This window comes from Myodes glareolus, chromosome 7 (assembly GCF_982192425.1).
Source record: "Myodes glareolus chromosome 7, mMyoGla1.1, whole genome shotgun sequence".
In the NCBI taxonomy this organism is placed as follows: Eukaryota; Metazoa; Chordata; class Mammalia; order Rodentia; family Cricetidae; genus Myodes; species Myodes glareolus.
In genome coordinates, this window is record NC_142032.1 from 52,578,135 (window position 1) to 52,595,480 (window position 17,346).

The 17,346-nt window shown below is 49.5% G+C and overlaps 2 protein-coding genes across 4 annotated transcripts in view; one reads left to right on the forward strand and one right to left on the reverse strand.

Annotated features, from left to right (window-relative positions):
• Positions 1–2,135, reverse strand: part of Rab3il1 (RAB3A interacting protein like 1) — a 46,332-nt gene extending 44,197 nt beyond the window's left edge. The window contains exon 1 of the mRNA XM_085693601.2: positions 1,634–2,135. Coding sequence (XP_085549727.2) covers positions 1,634–1,662 — 29 coding nt within the window. The 5' untranslated portion in view covers positions 1,663–2,135. The remainder of the gene's footprint in view (positions 1–1,633) is intronic.
• Positions 2,136–2,229: 94 nt separating this feature from the next.
• On the forward strand, positions 2,230–17,322 carry Best1 (bestrophin 1). Of its 3 annotated transcripts, none has more exons than XM_087908138.1 (13): positions 2,230–2,380; positions 4,356–4,414; positions 7,015–7,202; positions 9,195–9,289; positions 9,524–9,757; positions 10,343–10,497; positions 10,853–10,930; positions 11,705–11,857; positions 12,626–12,706; positions 12,945–13,096; positions 15,542–15,912; positions 16,198–16,381; positions 17,094–17,322. In XM_087908138.1, the coding sequence occupies exons 3-13, from the start codon at positions 7,051–7,053 to the stop codon at positions 17,110–17,112; spliced, it is 1,674 nt and encodes a 557-aa protein (XP_087764264.1). In that variant the 5' UTR covers positions 2,230–2,380; positions 4,356–4,414; positions 7,015–7,050; the 3' UTR covers positions 17,113–17,322. The 3 variants fall into 3 exon arrangements, with proteins under 3 accessions (XP_087764264.1, XP_087764263.1, XP_087764265.1); XM_087908137.1 differs by having other exon boundaries at positions 7,042–7,202; XM_087908139.1 differs by lacking the exons at positions 2,230–2,380; positions 4,356–4,414 and adding an exon at positions 4,448–6,298 and having other exon boundaries at positions 7,042–7,202.
• Positions 17,323–17,346: the final 24 nt, after the last annotated feature.

Below are 17,346 nucleotides of genomic sequence, written 5' to 3' on the forward strand. Positions count from 1 at the left end.
CCTCAGGACAGACCAGAGATCAATGGCATTGAGAGACTCCAGAAATAGATACGTCTGTCACAGACTGATCTCTAACAGTGGTGCCAAAACCACTGAATGAGGGAAACAAAGCTTTCCAACAAAGAAGGCTTGGCCACCTGGGTATCCATATGCAGCATAAGCCCTTGAGCCTTTGCCTCACACCATCTGTACAAATGAACTGGAAATATGTCAAATCCTAAATGTAGGAGCTAAAACCACGAAATTCTCAGAAGAAAACAGGGAGTAAGCAAATATTCATGACCTTAGATTTGGCAAGATCAAAATTCATGAAAATTAAAAAGTTTTAGGTGTCAAAGAACATTCTCAACTAAGCATAAAGAGTTCTGGGGTGTAGCTCAGTTGATGGAATGTTTATCTATCAATGCAAGAGAACCTGGGTTCAATCCTCAGCACCACATAAATTGGGCCTGCAACCTCAACACTTGGGAAATAGAGGTAGAAAGATTAGGAGTTCAAGTTCATCTTCAGATACTAATCAAGTTCAAGAGTTGTCTAAAAAAACAAAAGAATCCAGTGCTTTGCCAGGTGGTGGTGGTGGTGATGGTGGTGGTGGTGCACACCTTTAATCCCAGAAGCTGGTGGATCTCTGTGAGTTCAAGGCCAGACTAGTCTACAGAATGAGTTCTGGGACAGGCTCCAAAGCTACACAAAGAAATCCTGTCTCAAAAAACAAAAACAGACAGACAGACTGACAAAATAGAATTCAGTGCTCTGAAATGTATACAATAATAAACTTTCTTTCATCATCACCTGAAGCCAGCCTCTCAACAACCTAGGCTGTACACTGCACTGAACTCAGCTAGAGAACTTGTTTAAAATGCAGATTCCTGATTGGCAAGATGGCTCAGCTGGAAAGACTTCTTGCAGCCAAGACGGAGGTGGATGCCTGGGACCCACAAGGTCGAAGGAGAGAACTAACTCCCAAAAGCTGTCCTCTGACCTCTGCATGTATGCTGTGGTACTCAAGCGTGCATGCGCGTGTGCGCGCGCGCGCACACACACACACACACACACACACAAACTAATAAACATAATTTGAAAAAAGTAAATGCAGATTATGACTGCAATTGGGCCTGGGATGGAGCCCAAGAGTCTTGCTCTCTAGCAAACTTCTGTATGGTATGTACACCAAGTGGCTTCGGTGTGAGAGTCCGTGTTCTAGGAGGAGATGAACAGGTAAAGTGGTTCACTGAAACTGAGGAGCCCTTGGAGAAAAAGCTATGCCCTCTAGAACTGTCCCCCTCTCTCGGGAGCTTAGACTATGTAGTACATAGTTACATCAAGAACTCACTCACTGGACTGCAGAGGTGGCTCACCCGTTCAGAGGACCAGGTCTGAAGTCTCAAGGGATTCTATACCTTCTGGCTGCCAGGAATATCGGGCATGTGTGCATATAAATGTGCAGGCAAAACACCCATACACACAAAGACAAAAAAATAAAAACCAGAAATGACTCAGCTCAGCATTACATTATGTTCTCAGAATGTGGGTGTCCTGTTTTTGCTTTTGTTTTTGTTTTTGTTTTTTCAAAAACAAATTCACCAAACAGGGGAGATGGGGTGAGAAGATGGGGGTAGGGTCAGGGCCTCACCTGGCTGGTCTCCGCAGGGTGGAGTCCATGAAGCAGAGCACAGCGCAGGGATCCCAGTTCTCACCCAGGCTGTGCTGAAAACTCACCACATGTCTCTTTTTGGTTCTGATCTATTCTGTACCATCTCATTGCTATTGGCCGGATATGGCTTGGTGATGCTGGACTGACATGTCCTGGCCTTTCCTACCTCAGGTTGAAGGGGTCACAGGTTATGTGTCAAAGTCCCCTGGAGCTTTAGGAACCAGGTCTGCCTGATATCAGGGAAGAGGTGTTGACTGTCTTCCTTCCTGTCCCTGGAGTGGCACCATTTGTCCTCTGCTTCCCTGCCCAGCTGTGTTCATCTACTTCTTTCTTCCTCTTGGCTTCTGCCCTATTCTGTGATTGGCTCAGGGGAGTAGAGGAGGCTGGCAGGCACTCTATACAGAGCCTGGAGACAGCAGTCAGGCCCACTAGGCCTACCTGAGGGCCTCTTGCCTACTGCCCTCTGCCAAGTCTGATCCTCTTCTACCTGCCTGGCAGAGGTCAGGTCCTCTGTGATGCTCCTGTTGCCATGGTGATCCTAGATGGGAAGACTATAATGTTCTGGGTCTGGAACCTTCACCTGTCAGCCCAGCTGTGCTCTGCCTGCTCCCTGACATGGCTCTCTACCAGGGGGCTCGAGAGCATGGGCTCTGCTACCCTCAAAGTCTTCTCTGCACACCCCTCATTCCTCAGACCTCCCTTCAACGCCAACAGAGACCCTAAGAGGTAAGTCTCAGGTCCTGGATGGCCCCTGTCCAGGGCAGAGGTCATGGTTGGGGGTAGAAAGGGCCCAGGATACAAAGTCAGAAGATTTATATGTAGAACAATTAATAAAAAACCAAAGACAGATATTGGAGTTCAACCTGAAGACCAGAAAAGCAAAGCAGCCAGCCATTGGCTCTTACCTTTACCTCAGTCCAAAATGGCAATCCTGCCTCCAGGAATCCTCAGAATGAGACTGTCTGAAACCTGTCTCCTCCTGTTTTATATTCGTCTCTAGTACTGGGATTAAAGGCATGCACCACTACTGCCCAGCTTCCATGGCAAACTAATGTAGCTACTGGGATAAAGGTTTATCACCACTGCCTGGTTTGTGTGACTGAGCACGCAGCTGTTTTACTCTCTGATCTTCAGGCAAGCTGTATTTATTAAAATACAAACGAACTATCACTACACTTACGGTCCCAGGTCCTGGTCTTAGATCATTGATAATGATGTGACTTCAGTCAAAAGGTCTGCCTTAAGCTCCAGTGTCGCCTAAGTGTATGTACTCAACTGTCCCTAAGTAATGCCTCTATGGCTGGCCATGGCTGCTCTGAAGCACTGACATCTCAGCTCCGTAAGGTCCTATTTCTGCTCCAAGCCCCAACTCCAATGCCACCTCTCTGTAAGTCTTCCTGGTCTCTCAGATGTCGTCGCTCTCATTCTCTGCTGGAGGTTTAAAAATATCTCTCTAGTTGTCGCTCCACTGTGACTTCTTAGAGGCAGGAGTTAGAATGGATTCCATGCTGGCCTCAGAGATGTTTTGTTGAATACCGTCTTTGTGGAATGGAAAGTAAAAGAGAATTATCCAGGTTGAGTTGGGTCCTCGGGGTCCTACACCCAGGTATGTCTTCGGCTTTACTGTTTCCCTGAGGTCTGCTTGTTTGGCTGGAGACATTTTCGTGTTTGAAATCTGTGGGAGACCATGCCTTGTGTCGGAGTGTGCCTAGAGCGGAGTGAGGCCAGGAGCAGCTTGTTCACAGAACGTCTCTGCAGACATCTTGGCACATCATGGATGGGGAGCAGCCCTAGGAAGTGTGGTCTGTAGGGATTGCTGGGCTAATGATGAGGAGCAGGGGGGCTTCGTGGAAAAGGGAAGAAGGGATGCAGCACCTCCCAGCTCTTTGAAAGGATTCTACAGCTACTGGTAATGAATGATCAGGGAGACAACAGAGCTTTCCAAAGCCAGCTGGCATCTTCCGTGACATCCGGACAGCTGGACCAGGCTTCCCCAGCAAAAAGCAAGTCAATGGTTCCCTCTAGTGGCCAATATGAGGGATGCTCCTGCATCCATTAAAGTCAGGGTTTGCTGGGGGGGGTGGGGGGTTGTTTGTTTTTTTGTTTTTAAACCTGAAACAGAATGTGTGACAGGAACTGGTTCAACTTTAGTTTAAATATATATATATATATATATATATATATATATATATATATATATATATATATATATATATATTTATTAGGCTGTGGTTGTATCTCAGTGGAAGGAGAGCTTGCCTAATATGCATGAAGTCTTTCATGGGATCCTCAGTACTGCATAAACTGGGTATGGTGATTCACTCCTGTAATTTTAGCTCTCAGGAAGTAGAAACAGGAGTATTAGACGTTCAAGGTCCTCCTGGGCTACATAGCAAATCAGCGTTATCCTGGGCTACATGAGAAAATACTCCAAATAAAACATGTAGATGGTGGGGGTGTGCATGTGTGTGCATACATGCATGCGAAGGCCATGGACATTGTTGGTTGTCTGTCTCATGGATCTCCACCTTATTGTTTGCTTGATCCAAGGTCTCTCTGTGTATCTCTAGGTGGCCTGGCACTCACTATGTAGACCAGGCTGTACTTGAACTCATATAGTTCAGCCTGCCTCTGCGTCCCAAGTGCGGCAATTAGAGACATATGCCTCCACATCTGACCGCCATCTTATTTTTTGAGACAGGGTCTCTTCACTGAACCTGGAGCCCATGTTGACTGGAATGGCTGGCCAGTGAGTTCCAGGTACCCTACTGTCTATATCAGTCAGCACCGCGGTTATACAGACATGCCATACCCCGCTTTTTAAATGGGTGGGTGCTGGGAATCCAAACTCATGCCCTCATGGGCACATGGCAAGCATCTTATCGTGTGTGTGTGTGTGTGTGTGTGTGTGTGTGTGTGTGTGTGTGTGTAAAGCCTAGTAGGCGGTAAGCTCTCTTCTGAGTGTCAGTATGTTGGGGCTAAGGAAAAGCAAGGTAAGAATCCATAGCGATTCTCAGCCCAGGCTGTATATTACAACAGCAATCCAGCACCTAAGCCAGGCGAGCCTGCCCCTGTGCACCTGCCAGGTGGGGCATAGGCACCATGCTTTGCAGATCCTCCCCAGGCCTGATTTGTCTGTCATCCCGCCTGCTCACCCTGCAGCAGGGCAGCACTTAATCTCATCCTGTGTTTAAACAAAAAGACTGCGGCTCACATCAATTCCGTTCTCTGTTTAACTAAGGACAGGAACAGGGTGGCAGGGAGGGGTGGCTGCTTTCCCTCCAAGGTTGTCCTGGGTCTCAGCAGACTCTCAGGATAACACCAGCTTTATTGTCCGCTGTGATTAGAAAAGTAGTCAAGGTCATGGTGAAATAGCTATTTCGCCTTTCTGGACAGAGAATCACCTGCAAGCTCAGCCTCCTTAGGGAGTGAAGCGGTGGGAGGAGGCAGCAGCAGGGAGGAGGAGGGCGGCTTCATTTGAAGACTCAGGGTCAAACTGTAAGCTGGGGCTTCCAGAAGTGTGGTTCCCAAGATCACCCAAATCAGACTCCTGCAGCACTTGATAAAAATGCAACATCTCAAGGACGCAGCACCAGACTCCCGAGAAAGACCCAGAGGAGCTGCGCATTGGTACTTGTCTTGGCAACTGTTTCAGCCAGTGGAGACTGAGAACCAGTGCTCCTTGGAGTCTGCACTTTTCATGGAAGACGAGCTTGTTGATAACCCCCATCTTAGCCTGACGCTCAGAAGAGCCTTCAGAAAGGACAGGTGTGCTAAGGTCTGCCCAGCTGTCGAGATGCCGCCCAGCTGCGCCTGGGGGCATGGGTAGAGCCTCTGTTTCTCTCAGGTTGTCTGGAATTAGGTAGCTTGGCCAGCAGGCATCTGGTTTTCTCCCACCAAGCCCAGCTGCCAGACCTGGCCTTCCAATCCCTCTTTTCTTTCCCTACCTCCAAGGTACCTACTAGTAGAACCTGCCAACCAATCACAGCCACCACAACCTATGATGTCACCAGCAGCCAATCAGAGCTTCTTACCAGTGTATGCAGATTGCTGTTACTTCCTGGGCTGATGAAATTCCAAAGCAACACATCCTTTTGAGATGCTGATGCTGAGGCCCAGGCAGGGCTAGCACACAGGTCACTAGAAGCCAGGGACTTGTGGTAGTGGGCTATAGCCATTTCTGGAAGGGCCCCCAGAGGCCTGGACAAGATTTATTCCCCTGAACTCCTGGTACCGTAGAGGAGGCTTAATCCTGCCCCCAACTTTCTCTGAAAGACCTCAGAAATCAGGACACAGTGGTGGCCACACAGATTTCTTGATTCTAAAGTTTAGAGCCATGGAAGAGGGGGGTGTGACCCTCAATTCCAGGCCTGTTCTTCGCTCCACACCCCCAGGAAGGAATTAGAGGAACACTGCCCAGGCAGGGCTGGCTGCTGCCCTTGAGCAGATTACAGGAGGGGCCCAGACAAGGGCTCCTTTGTTCAAGTTTTGGCTTAGGAAGTCAGGTGACAACTCAGCACATATGTAGGTGGGCAGAGCCAGCCTCCAAGTATGGCCAGGGGTACCTGCCCCAGGGTCTCAGGGAGTCCCATCAACCCAGTGGCCAGGACTTATGGGGTTGCCTGAACTGCCGGAACCCTGCCTGTGAGTAGGGGTTGCCCAAGTGGACAGTGCTGGGGCTTTGTGAACCTTAAGGGGTGGATGGTTGCGGGTGTGATGGGCACATATTGGCGCATGTGAGAGTGAGATGGACTCTGTACGGTGGAAAGGGAGTCGTCAATCAAAGCTTTAATCCATTTGTATTGAGCAACCGCTCCAAGAATACAAGAATACGGTAAGGACTTCCAGTGGGAGAAGAGAATAAACAGTAAGCAGGAGTATCCTGTGTCACATGACTTCAGATAACATGTAGAAGGATCAAGCAAAGTGGGAAGACACTGGTGACAACTGAGGCATTATTTCCAGTAGGATAGCTGGAGGCATTTCTCCTAGGAGACTACAGTGGAAGTGCCCCCCTCAGGTGGTTACAGCAGCAGGTGAAAAGGCCCTGGGGTCACCATCCAGTAACCATTAGCAGAGCATTTCCTCCTTTCAGACTGTGTGCTGGGAATGGGGACATGACTGTGAGCAGGACTAGCCTGTATCCCTGAGCTACTCACTCCAGTGTAGCCGAGGAAGCTGGGGAAGCGGGCTGAGCACTCACTCATTCTGCCTGGCTCTGAGACCCTGAGCGCTGTATGAATGTTGCTGCTGCCCTTGCAGCCGCCTTTGTTGTGGGCACAAGACAAGTCACAGACCTGCCCAAGGTCTTCATGTGTTCCCACCCTATCCCTCTGTGTCACCCTCTGCCTGCTGACCAGGACCCAAGCCCACCTTCTGTTGTCTAGTGCCAAGCCATGACTATCACCTACACAAACAAAGTAGCCGACGCCCGGCTTGGTTCCTTCTGTTGCCTGCTCCTGTGCTGGCGCGGCAGCATCTACAAGCTGCTCTACGGGGAGTTCCTCATCTTCATGTTTCTCTACTATGCCATTCGTGGAGTCTATAGGTAAGAGAGTCGGGGTGGGGGGGAGGGTGGAGCATCTGCAGGAGGGCTCTCCAAGCCTGCAGTGAAAATGGGAGGAGTTGGGGAGGAGAGGGTCCAATGTTCCAGCTTGTTTATAAGGCTGAGCTAAACTTCGGGCCAGGGTCTGGCCACTGGGGGTGGAGGCTGGGAAGAAAAAAAAAGAAAAAAAAAGCCAGAGTTGGGCATGTAGCCAGAGAAATATTTGCCAGATATGTGTGTCATCTTGGGCTCGATCCCCCAACACACATGCACACATGTACGCATGCACACACCACAAATCAGACAAGAGAGGATTCCTGACATGTGTGTGACATGCATACACACACACACACACACACACGCACAGACACCCCAGACCAGAAGTGACTCAGGAGCTCTTTCTCTCCAACCCAGGAGGGACCTGGAACACAGGCCTGAGCTAGTCCTACTGAGGCACGCAGGCTGCCACAATACAGTTTAACACGCCTATTTCAAGAAAATGTTTTTATGAACAAAAGAATGCCAGGCAGGTATAGTTATAGAATACCTGATAACATTTGAAGTGAAAAAGCATGAGTTGAAGAGATGGCTCTGTAATTGGAGGCACCTACAGTCGAGCCTGAGGATTTGAACTCAATCCCCAGGGCCCAAATATTACAGGAGAGCACCAACTCCCACACACCATCCTCTGAACTCCATGCATGTGTATGTTACATGCATACACATACTTGATCTCTCTCACACACACAAGAAATAAATACATAAATAAAAAATTAAAAAGCAATCATTCTACCATGTACTGAAAAATACAAAATGCTGGGTGGTGGTGGCACTCAGGAGGCAGAGGCAGGCGGATCTCTGTGAGTTCAAGGCCAGCCTGGTCTACAAGAGCTAGTTCCAGACTCCAACCCCCCCCAAAAAAAGGGAAAAAAGAAAAGAAAAAGAAAAATATAAAATAGCTCTAATTCTGGTGATACAAACCTTCTCATCTGTGCCCATACTACCCTCTACTTTAGCAAAGCACAGCTGCACACTGGCGCCTTTGCTGCAGTCAGTGAACTGACCTTGTGTCACTAGAAGGTCATTAGGGCTCATGCATGGTTCCCTGCATCCCATGGGTTTGCACAAATGTATCTTCCATGACATGTATGTACCATTAGAGTACCATCAAGAGTCACTTAATTGCCCTAAAACCAGATGCTCAACCTGGCCATCACTTTCCACCTTCCTCTTTTTTTTTTTTTTTGGTGTATGACACCATGCCTGGGTTCAGTCCTACATGTGGTGCCAAGATTGAACCTATGAACTTACTTGTGCTAGGCAAGCACTGTGCCAGCTGAGCTACCTTATACTTTCTAAAAACACCAAACCCTTTGTTTCCACCTGCTTTTATCTATTTTTATTTTATGTGCATGAGTGCTTTACTGATATGTGTGTATGTGCACCATGTGTGTGCATTGCTCAAGGAGGCCAGAAGAGGGCATCAGATCCCCCGGAACTGGAATTACAGATAATTCTAAGTTGCCACATGAATGCTGGGAATTGAATCTGGTTCTTTTGCAAGAGCAACAAATGTTCTTAACCACTGAACTATCATTCCAGTTCCATCAACCACTTTTAAACAACTTTCCCTGGGTTTGTTTTAAAGGGTCAGTAAAGGACTGGGAATATAATCTATCTCAGTGCTGGAGTGGAGTATCTTCCTAACCTAAGTAAGAGCTGGGTTCCATTACCATTGTGGCAACATAGATACACACACACACACACACACACACACCACCACCACCACCACCACCACCACCACATACACACATTCACAATGCCCGAAGTAACCTCTTCCAAGAACCCACCTTAACCAGAAGGGGACCTGGGCCAGACCAGTTGAAAGGACAACATCCAGATAGTCCAGATAGCCCCGCTCTTCTCCCCACCCACCCCGGCGGGGAGTAGGAACACATTCTTAGACACTTCTCTCAATGCCTCATCCACTCTCAGAATGGCTCTCACGAATGACCAGCAGCTGTTGTTCGAGAAGCTGGCCCTGTACTGCGACAACTATATTCAGCTCATCCCTATATCCTTTGTTCTGGGTGAGCGCCCCCTTGCGGCTGTTCGGGGTCCAGTGTTCGTCCCCCTAACTCCAGGCACACAATGGGCGGACCTCCACCAGAGGCGGGGAGTGGGGTAAGATGGGCCAGTGGTCTTCTAAAAGTGCTGAGGCTGGGCCCACATGTATCAGGAAGACAGAACCGAGACTTTTCCCGGCGCTGGTCTCTGGCCACAGCCCGTCCCCTCGCCCCTCGTCCCTCATCCCTCCTGCCCAGGTTTTTATGTGACGGTGGTGGTGACCCGCTGGTGGAACCAGTACGAGAGCTTGCCTTGGCCCGACCGCCTCATGAGTCAGGTGTCAAGCTTCGTGGAGGGCAAGGACGAGCAAGGTCGGCTGCTGCGGCGCACACTCATCCGGTATGCCATCCTGGGCCAAGTGCTCATCCTGCGCAGCATCAGCACCGCGGTCTACAAGCGCTTCCCCAGTCTTCAACACCTGGTGCAAGCCGGTAGGCAGTACCTGGAGTGGGCGGGTCCGCAGGGCCGGAGCTGACCGGAGGCGTGACCTGAGACTTGGAGTGGCAGGAGCTGACGCTGGGTGGAGCCAAAGTCCTCTGGACTTGAAGAGGTTGAGGTGGGGCAGGAATTGGGACAGAATTGGGCAGGCCAGAATCAGTTCTAGAAGTGGGGCGAGGCCAGAGTAAACTAAAAAGGTAGGGATTTGAGAAAGGTCAAGATCCCTTCAGGGCTAAATGAAGGGGCTTGGGGACTGATGGAACTTGGATCTACGTCCTTTCTCTCTGCCTGTCCTGATTTCCGGTTTTCAGACTGGATGGCTTAACATGGGTCCTTGGCTTTCACTTCACTTTTCCGGGGCCTGACTCTAACTAATAGCAAAGCCCTCTACCCTCCCACCTCTTGTCCCATGTGATCCAGAACAGCACCTAACTGGGGCTCAGTCATTTTGTGTGTTGAAACAAGCATATTAAAAGAGCACAGAAATTCCTAGGAGCTCAGACAGGCTGGCTGGGTTTCCTGGTGCAGGCTACTTCTTTTGCAGGGTTACCTGTTGCCTTGTCCACTCTGCCCTGCAGGCTTTATGACCCCTGGGGAATATAAGCAGTTGCAGAAGTTGGGCCTACCACACAACACATACTGGGTGCCCTGGGTGTGGTTTACCAACCTGTCAATGAAAGCCTATGTTGGAGGTCGAATCCGGGACTCTGTCCTGCTCCAGAGCCTGATAAACGTGAGCCCACAGATGGGATGCAGCGGGAAGGGTTGTGGCTTCCTTTAAAGAGAAGTCTGGAGGCTCTTCCTCCAGCCTGTCCTGGTGGTGTATGATATTTTTGAACAAGAATTCACAGCCCGAAGTGGCCCCTCTCCAAATCTCCCCTCTGTCCCCTCTCTGAGTGAGCCTGTAAAGTCCTGGCTCTTTTTTGCTAGATGAAGCTACCGAGACACGGAGGTCTAGTGAACTGCCTGTGAGCACACAGCCAAAGCTATCACATTAACATCATTGCATTATATCTGGGGGAGAGCTGCGGGAGGTTCTGGGGGAGCAGGTGGTGGCCAGCACCTCCTCCCTCTCCCCCACCCTCCAGGAGATGTGCACCTTGCGTACTCAATGTGGACATCTGTATGCCTATGACTGGATCAGCATCCCGCTGGTGTACACACAGGTACAGACGAGACTGGTGAGGCTTTTCCCTAGAGGCTGAGTACAGACTCCCATCATGGGAGTTAGGCCTGGACTTGGAAGATTCTTCCTAGTATTGAGGTCAAGGCATCTGTGCTGCTGTGTGGTCCTGCCCAGCAGAGGGTGTGTGAGAATCCTAGTTTTTTGTTTTGTTTTGTTTTTTGTTTTTAAGATTTATTTATTTACTATGGATACACCAGAAGAGGGTAACAGATTTTATTATAGATGGTTGTGAGTCACCATGTGGTTGCTGGGAATTGAACTCAGGACCTCTGGAAGAACAGCCAGTGCTCTTAACCTCTGAGCCATCTCTCCAGCCCCCATCCTGGTCTTAAAGAGGAGCAAATGGGGTAGAACTCACTGGGCTGTGCTTGGCACATGCATGAATCCCAGGGTTTGATCTTCGGCGTTGCATGAAACTGGACATGGTGGCACACATCTGTGTTTCCAGCACTAGGGATCTGGTGGCCATAGGGGCAGAGTTCAAGGTCATCCTTGGCTACATAGTGAGTTTCATGCCAGCCTGGGCTACATGAGACCCTGTTTCAAAAAAATAGAAGTAAAGAAACAACAACAACAACAACAACACACACACACACACACACACACACACACACCAGACAAAAAGCAAATAAAAAAGAAAAAGGCAAACAGAAACCCAGTCACATGAGTGTGGAGGTCAGAGGAAGGCTTAGGGCTTCCAATTCCAGGTCTCTGCTGAGCCCTTTTCTGGCACCTGAGCCTTTTCTCCTTCCAGGTGGTGACAGTGGCAGTATACAGCTTTTTCCTTGCATGCTTGGTGGGGCGGCAGTTTTTGAACCCAGCCAAGAACTACCCAGGCCATGAGATGGACCTCGTTGTACCTATCTTCACAATCCTACAATTCTTATTTTACATGGGCTGGCTGAAGGTAGGCCTCACTGGATACTACCCTCCCCCATGCTATAGGCATGGACTGAGGGGCTATGGCCAGCAGCCACCTGGGAGGGAGATGAAGCAGCTAAGAAAGGCCATGCATATCACACATGCATGAGCATATACACACACAAACTTTTCTGTCCAATACACACACACACACACACACACACAGAGAGAGAGAGAGAGAGAGAGAATTGTAGTCTCCATACACCTTCTCTTTGTTTTCTAAAAGCTCCTCTAGATTATACTACCTTTATGCTTAAAATTCTCTGAGGTGCCTCACTAGCTATCAGGATGTCCCCTGGACCACTGGAGCTTTGCTTTAGTGTTTTAGATATTAGTGTCCGGGACACTCCCCTCCTGCCCACTGTAATTCAGCACAGCCTCAGCACTTATCTCTAACACCATAAAACAACAAATCCATGCATATTGGGAAATACATAAGTGTACGAAAGAATCAACGCAGCTAGAGGTGAGTTAGTTACTCGGGTGGGATCAAGGTGGTGATTCGGCTGAGTGACATAGGAAGGGACAGCTGGTCTTCGGGGGTAGGGTCGCCTCATGAGGGTGAGAGGAGCAGAAGAGGAGAGACATGGAAGCCCCGTGGGGAGGGTGCTAGGGTCCAATGCTGTGGCCTTGAAGACAGTTAGGCAGGAAGGGTATCACAAGGGAGTGGAAATGGCAGGACCCAAGGCTTAGGATAGGAACCAGAGTGTCAAGGTTCTCAGAGCCTCTTCCCACCCCCACCCCCCTCCCCAAGGTGGCAGAGCAGCTCATCAACCCTTTCGGAGAGGATGATGATGATTTTGAGACCAACTTTATCATTGACAGAAACCTTCAGGTATGGGGGATGGGGGGAGACTGTACCATGGATCTTTCTCAGACTGGATCCCAAGAGGGGCCCCAGCCGTTTTCCGAGGAGACTCCACAGCAAATATCCTCCCCTTCTCAAACATTAGCCCTTTTCTCAGTCAATCATTCACTCCCAGTACTCACACCTCAACTTTGGAGGCTGCAGGTGGGGAAACTGAGGCCCCTGCCCAGTCTATTGGATACTCCCCTCTATCCTTGGCAACCAGGTATCCCTGTTGTCTGTGGATGAGATGCACCAGGATTTGCCTCCCATGGAGCGTGACATGTACTGGAATGAGATAGAGCCTCAACCTCCCTACACAGCTGCTTCTGCCCAGTCTCGTCGGCCATCCTTCTTGGGCTCGACCTTCAACATCAGGTAGGCAATGCCAGAGACCTGGGCGAGGAAACGGAAACACTCAAGTAAGGCTTCCCTAGTAACTTGGAACAGTTCTTGCTACTACTACACGATGCGTGCCAGTAACGACTAGCTAGTGGACTAGGCTCTCTCTCTCTCTCTCTCTCTCTCTCTCTCTCTCTCTCTCTCTCTCAGACTAGGCTCTCTCTCTCTCTCTCTCTCTCTCTCTCTCTCTCTCTCTCTCTCTCTCTCTCTCTCTCTCTCTCTTTGAGACAGGGTTTCTCTGTGTAGCCCTGGCTGTCCTGGAACTCACTATGTAGACCAGGCTGGTCACAAACTCACTGAGCTCCACCTGCCTCTGCCTCCTAAGTGCTGGGATTAAAGGTGTGGGCTGCCACTGCCCAGCTTAGACTATGCTCTTTACAGACATTCTTTTTTTCCCTCCCAATAACCTTTGTTTGTTATCTCTACTTCTCAGACAATTAAGTAAGTTTAAAAGGGGCAATAAAGTTGCCCAGCCCAAAGTTACATAAGTGAGAAAGAACACATGTGAGCTAGATGTCTAGATTCAGCTCCACATTCTTTATCTTTGGTTGGTTTACCTTGAGGTAGTCTCATACAGCCCAGGCTGGCTTCAAACTCACTATGTTGTTGGGGGGGGTGTGTGTTACACTACAGGTTCCACTACCTTGGCTTTTGGTGTTTTGTTTTGTTGAAGACAAGTGTCTATGTAGTCCAAGCTGGCTTTGAATCTTTGACAGCCTAGGCTAGCCTTGAATTCACAATTCTCCTGCCTCAGTCCTTCCAGGCCTAGGACTATAGGTGGGAATCATCACTCTGTGGCTCTACCTTTATTATTATCATCATCATTATTATTACTATTTTCTTGAGACAGATCCCTGTACACAGTTCACTGTTTAGACAGGATGGCCTAGAACTCACAAAGATCCTCCTGCCTCTGCCTCCCAAATTCTGGAATTAAAAGACTTGCTGTGCCCCACCACACCTGGCTACCTCCACACTCTTAACCCTCCACAGTGCTGTGTGAGGCCCTCCAGTCCAGTTTCCCCTCCCTTGTGTAGAGGCCTAGGAAGAGATAGGACCTTTCCAAGGGCAGCCAGTGCCTGACGATGCAGTGAGATGCCGAGACCGGCTTTCTAACTCTGACCAGAAAAACTAGCCTTTGTGTGGACACGGAAGTGTGGGAAGTCTGGGGTAGAGGAGGCACAGCAAGGCAGTCCCAGTCTCCTCAATAGACTGTCCTACAGAGAAAAGGCCTCCTTCCACCCACAGCAGTCATGCTTTCCTCTGTACAATCCCATTTCATCTGAATTCCTCCTGGATACAGTGGGCCAAATGGGCCTTCCCGCATCCCAACACAGTTCTCTGGATGACAGAGCTGAGAAGGCGCTGGAGTATCTGACATAATTTGCACACTGTACTGTGCTGTTCTCTCTTTGTTCTTTTATGACCCAAAAAGTCCATTGAACTGAAATCAGAATTAACTAGGAACATTTTGGAAGATGTTGTTGAACTTGTTTCATCTGAACACCAGCGTTGAAGCTGGGTGGGGTCCCTGCCTCCAGGGCATGTGCAAGCTAGTGAGCTGAGCAAGCTCCCTCCCATGGCCGAAGACTGGGCAGGATGCAGAACAGAGGTTGCTTTTGATTTTCTGGGCCTGCATGTAGGTCTTAGAGCCAGGGAGGCTTTGGATGTGGGCAAAGGCTCTACTCTGGGTAAGAAGCTCTTTCTTACAGGTTAAAGATCCTGAAGCCTCAGGAAGTCTGCTGCCAGGAAGCCAAACACCCTTTTGGAAGATATTGTTCCCCACTGGGAAACAAATTCTTGGTTTTGTGTGGACACTACTGGGCCTTAGCTGAGCTGGCTTTACCAGGAGCAGTTATTCCCACAGCCTGGAGAGAGATGTTTGTTTGAACAGGGCTGATAAACAGGAGCCTGTGGAATTCAGGGGATTACTCTTAGTAAAAGCAGGAAGGCCTAAGTTTGATCTCCAGAACACACATGACAGTGACAGGCATGGTGGCACGCACTTGTAATCCTAGTGAAGAGAATGATGCAGAAAGACCCCGTAGATTGCTGGCCAGATAGACTAGCCTAATTGGTGAGTTTGAGGCTAATGGGAGACCCTACCCCAAAGAAGGTAGATGACTGGCGTTCCGGAGAATGCACACGGAGATTATCCTCTGGCTTTCACACAGGCATACACAGGCACACACCTCCCCCCTCGCATGCACACACCCCAAATGTGTAACGCTAGGCTGGGGAACTGAATGTTGCCAGTGAGCAAGAGGGAGCCTAGGGTGAACTAGGCCTTCAGAGACTCCCTGGGAAGGAGCGGTGAGAGCTGAGGCACAGGGAAGGCTGTGCAGCCTTGGTCCTGACCAGAGACCTGTGCCCGTCTTTCGGGTCCACCCACTTAGTCCTGTGCACACCTTTTCCTTCCAGCCTGCAAGAAGAAGACATGGAATTTCAGCCAAACGAGGAGGATGACGACAACGAGAACAATCATGGCAGTGTCATTGGCCGCTTCCTAGGGCTGCAGTCCAATGACCACCAACCTCCCAGGACAGACTCAAAGACCAAGCTATTGTGGTCCAGGAAGAACTCCTACGCCGAGGGCCAGCATAAGAATTCCAGGAAGAACTCCAGTGACCAGGAAGATAATGCCTGGAGACTTAAGGGTCTGAACACCTTCAGGGCTGCTCCACTGTTTGAGAGGCCAGGCTATCACAGTGCCCCACAGACACCCCTCAGCCACACTCCCATGGTCTTCCCTCCTGAGCAGTCAGCACCCTCCAAGCCTTACTTAGTCACAGGTATGGACACTAAAGACAAAAGCCTAACACCCATGACTTCTGAGACCAAGAACACTTTGTTTTAAAGATGTATTTTATGTATGTGTGTATGTCTTTTTGAGTATATGCCACATGTATACTGGTAACCCTGAGGCCAGAAGAGGGTGTTTGATCTCCTGGAGCTGGAGTTGTAGGCAGCTGTGAGCTGCCAGGTATGGGTGCTGGGAACCAAACTCAGGTCCGCTGGAGTGGGAGGGTTTTTGACATCCAGGCAATTTCTCAAGACCCACGCTGAATTGCTCCTAGGTGATGGGGCTTCCCCGGAGCACCAAGAAGCCAGTCACATGAAGAAGAAAACTGTGGAGTTTAACTTGAACATTCCAAAGAGTCCCGCAGGATACCCTAGAGAACCCCATTTGGAACAGCTGCCAACCAACATACACACCATACTGAAGGACCAAGTAGAGCCCCATCCCACCTTGGAAAACAGGTCTGTCCACCCCGATGAGGAACTGTATTGCCATATGCTTATAACCCAGTTTCTAAAGATCCCATTATTGCTGATGGGTCTGGGACCCCTGTCCCCACATAGTTAACAGTCATCTTGGCAAGAACGATGTGTTGGGAGGCCTTTTGCCCACTTCAGCTAAGTGCCTGACATCAGCAGAACACTTCTGGAAAGTGAAACTGCACTACAGAATGGAGGGCGAGCCATCTTGGGGAAGGGGGGGGGGTAGTTGGCCAGGCTGTCTACTTTTTATAGGGATGGATGGCAACAAAAAGTCTTGAGATAGTACTAAGTCTCTAGTTGCTCTATCAGCTGGATGACAAACACTTGTCTATGGGCCATCCCCAAGCACTCCTCCTCCTCCCCAGGCATCGCCCAGGTCTCCTGGGTATACCTTCTCAGGGCTTCCAAGCAGCTGAAAAGCTGTCACAAGCCTACATCATGTTATTTTTCTTTGAAATTTCTTGGACATTTGCCAAGTTAGGAACATTCCACCCCCACACTGATCACATGGGGAGTGGATTTCCCACTTCCCCATTCTTGGTTTCATCTGTGATCAGAACGTCCACCTTTTTGGTCTAACTTGCTTCTAGGGTTAGACATTGACTTTACAGATCTCCCGGGTGTTTAAGATAAGCTTCAACCTTAGTCCTCATAAAATCCTAAGTCGAGCACTTTCCCAAATTCTCCACAGGGATGAAACTGGCACCTAACGTGTTGCTTCTCGGCCTGGTCCTCATCTTGCATGGAGCCAGCAGGACACTGATCCAGTCAGAGGCACACAGCTGTCGACACCCAGAGTGTGTTTCTGAGACAGTCTGGCAAGTAATTCAGAACCAGGGGTGCTCAGTCCTGTCCCAACACACCTGTGTCTTACTATCTTCCCCACACTAAGGAGTTTAATAAATACAAGTATACTTTTACGTGTTCGGTGTCATCAGTGTCAC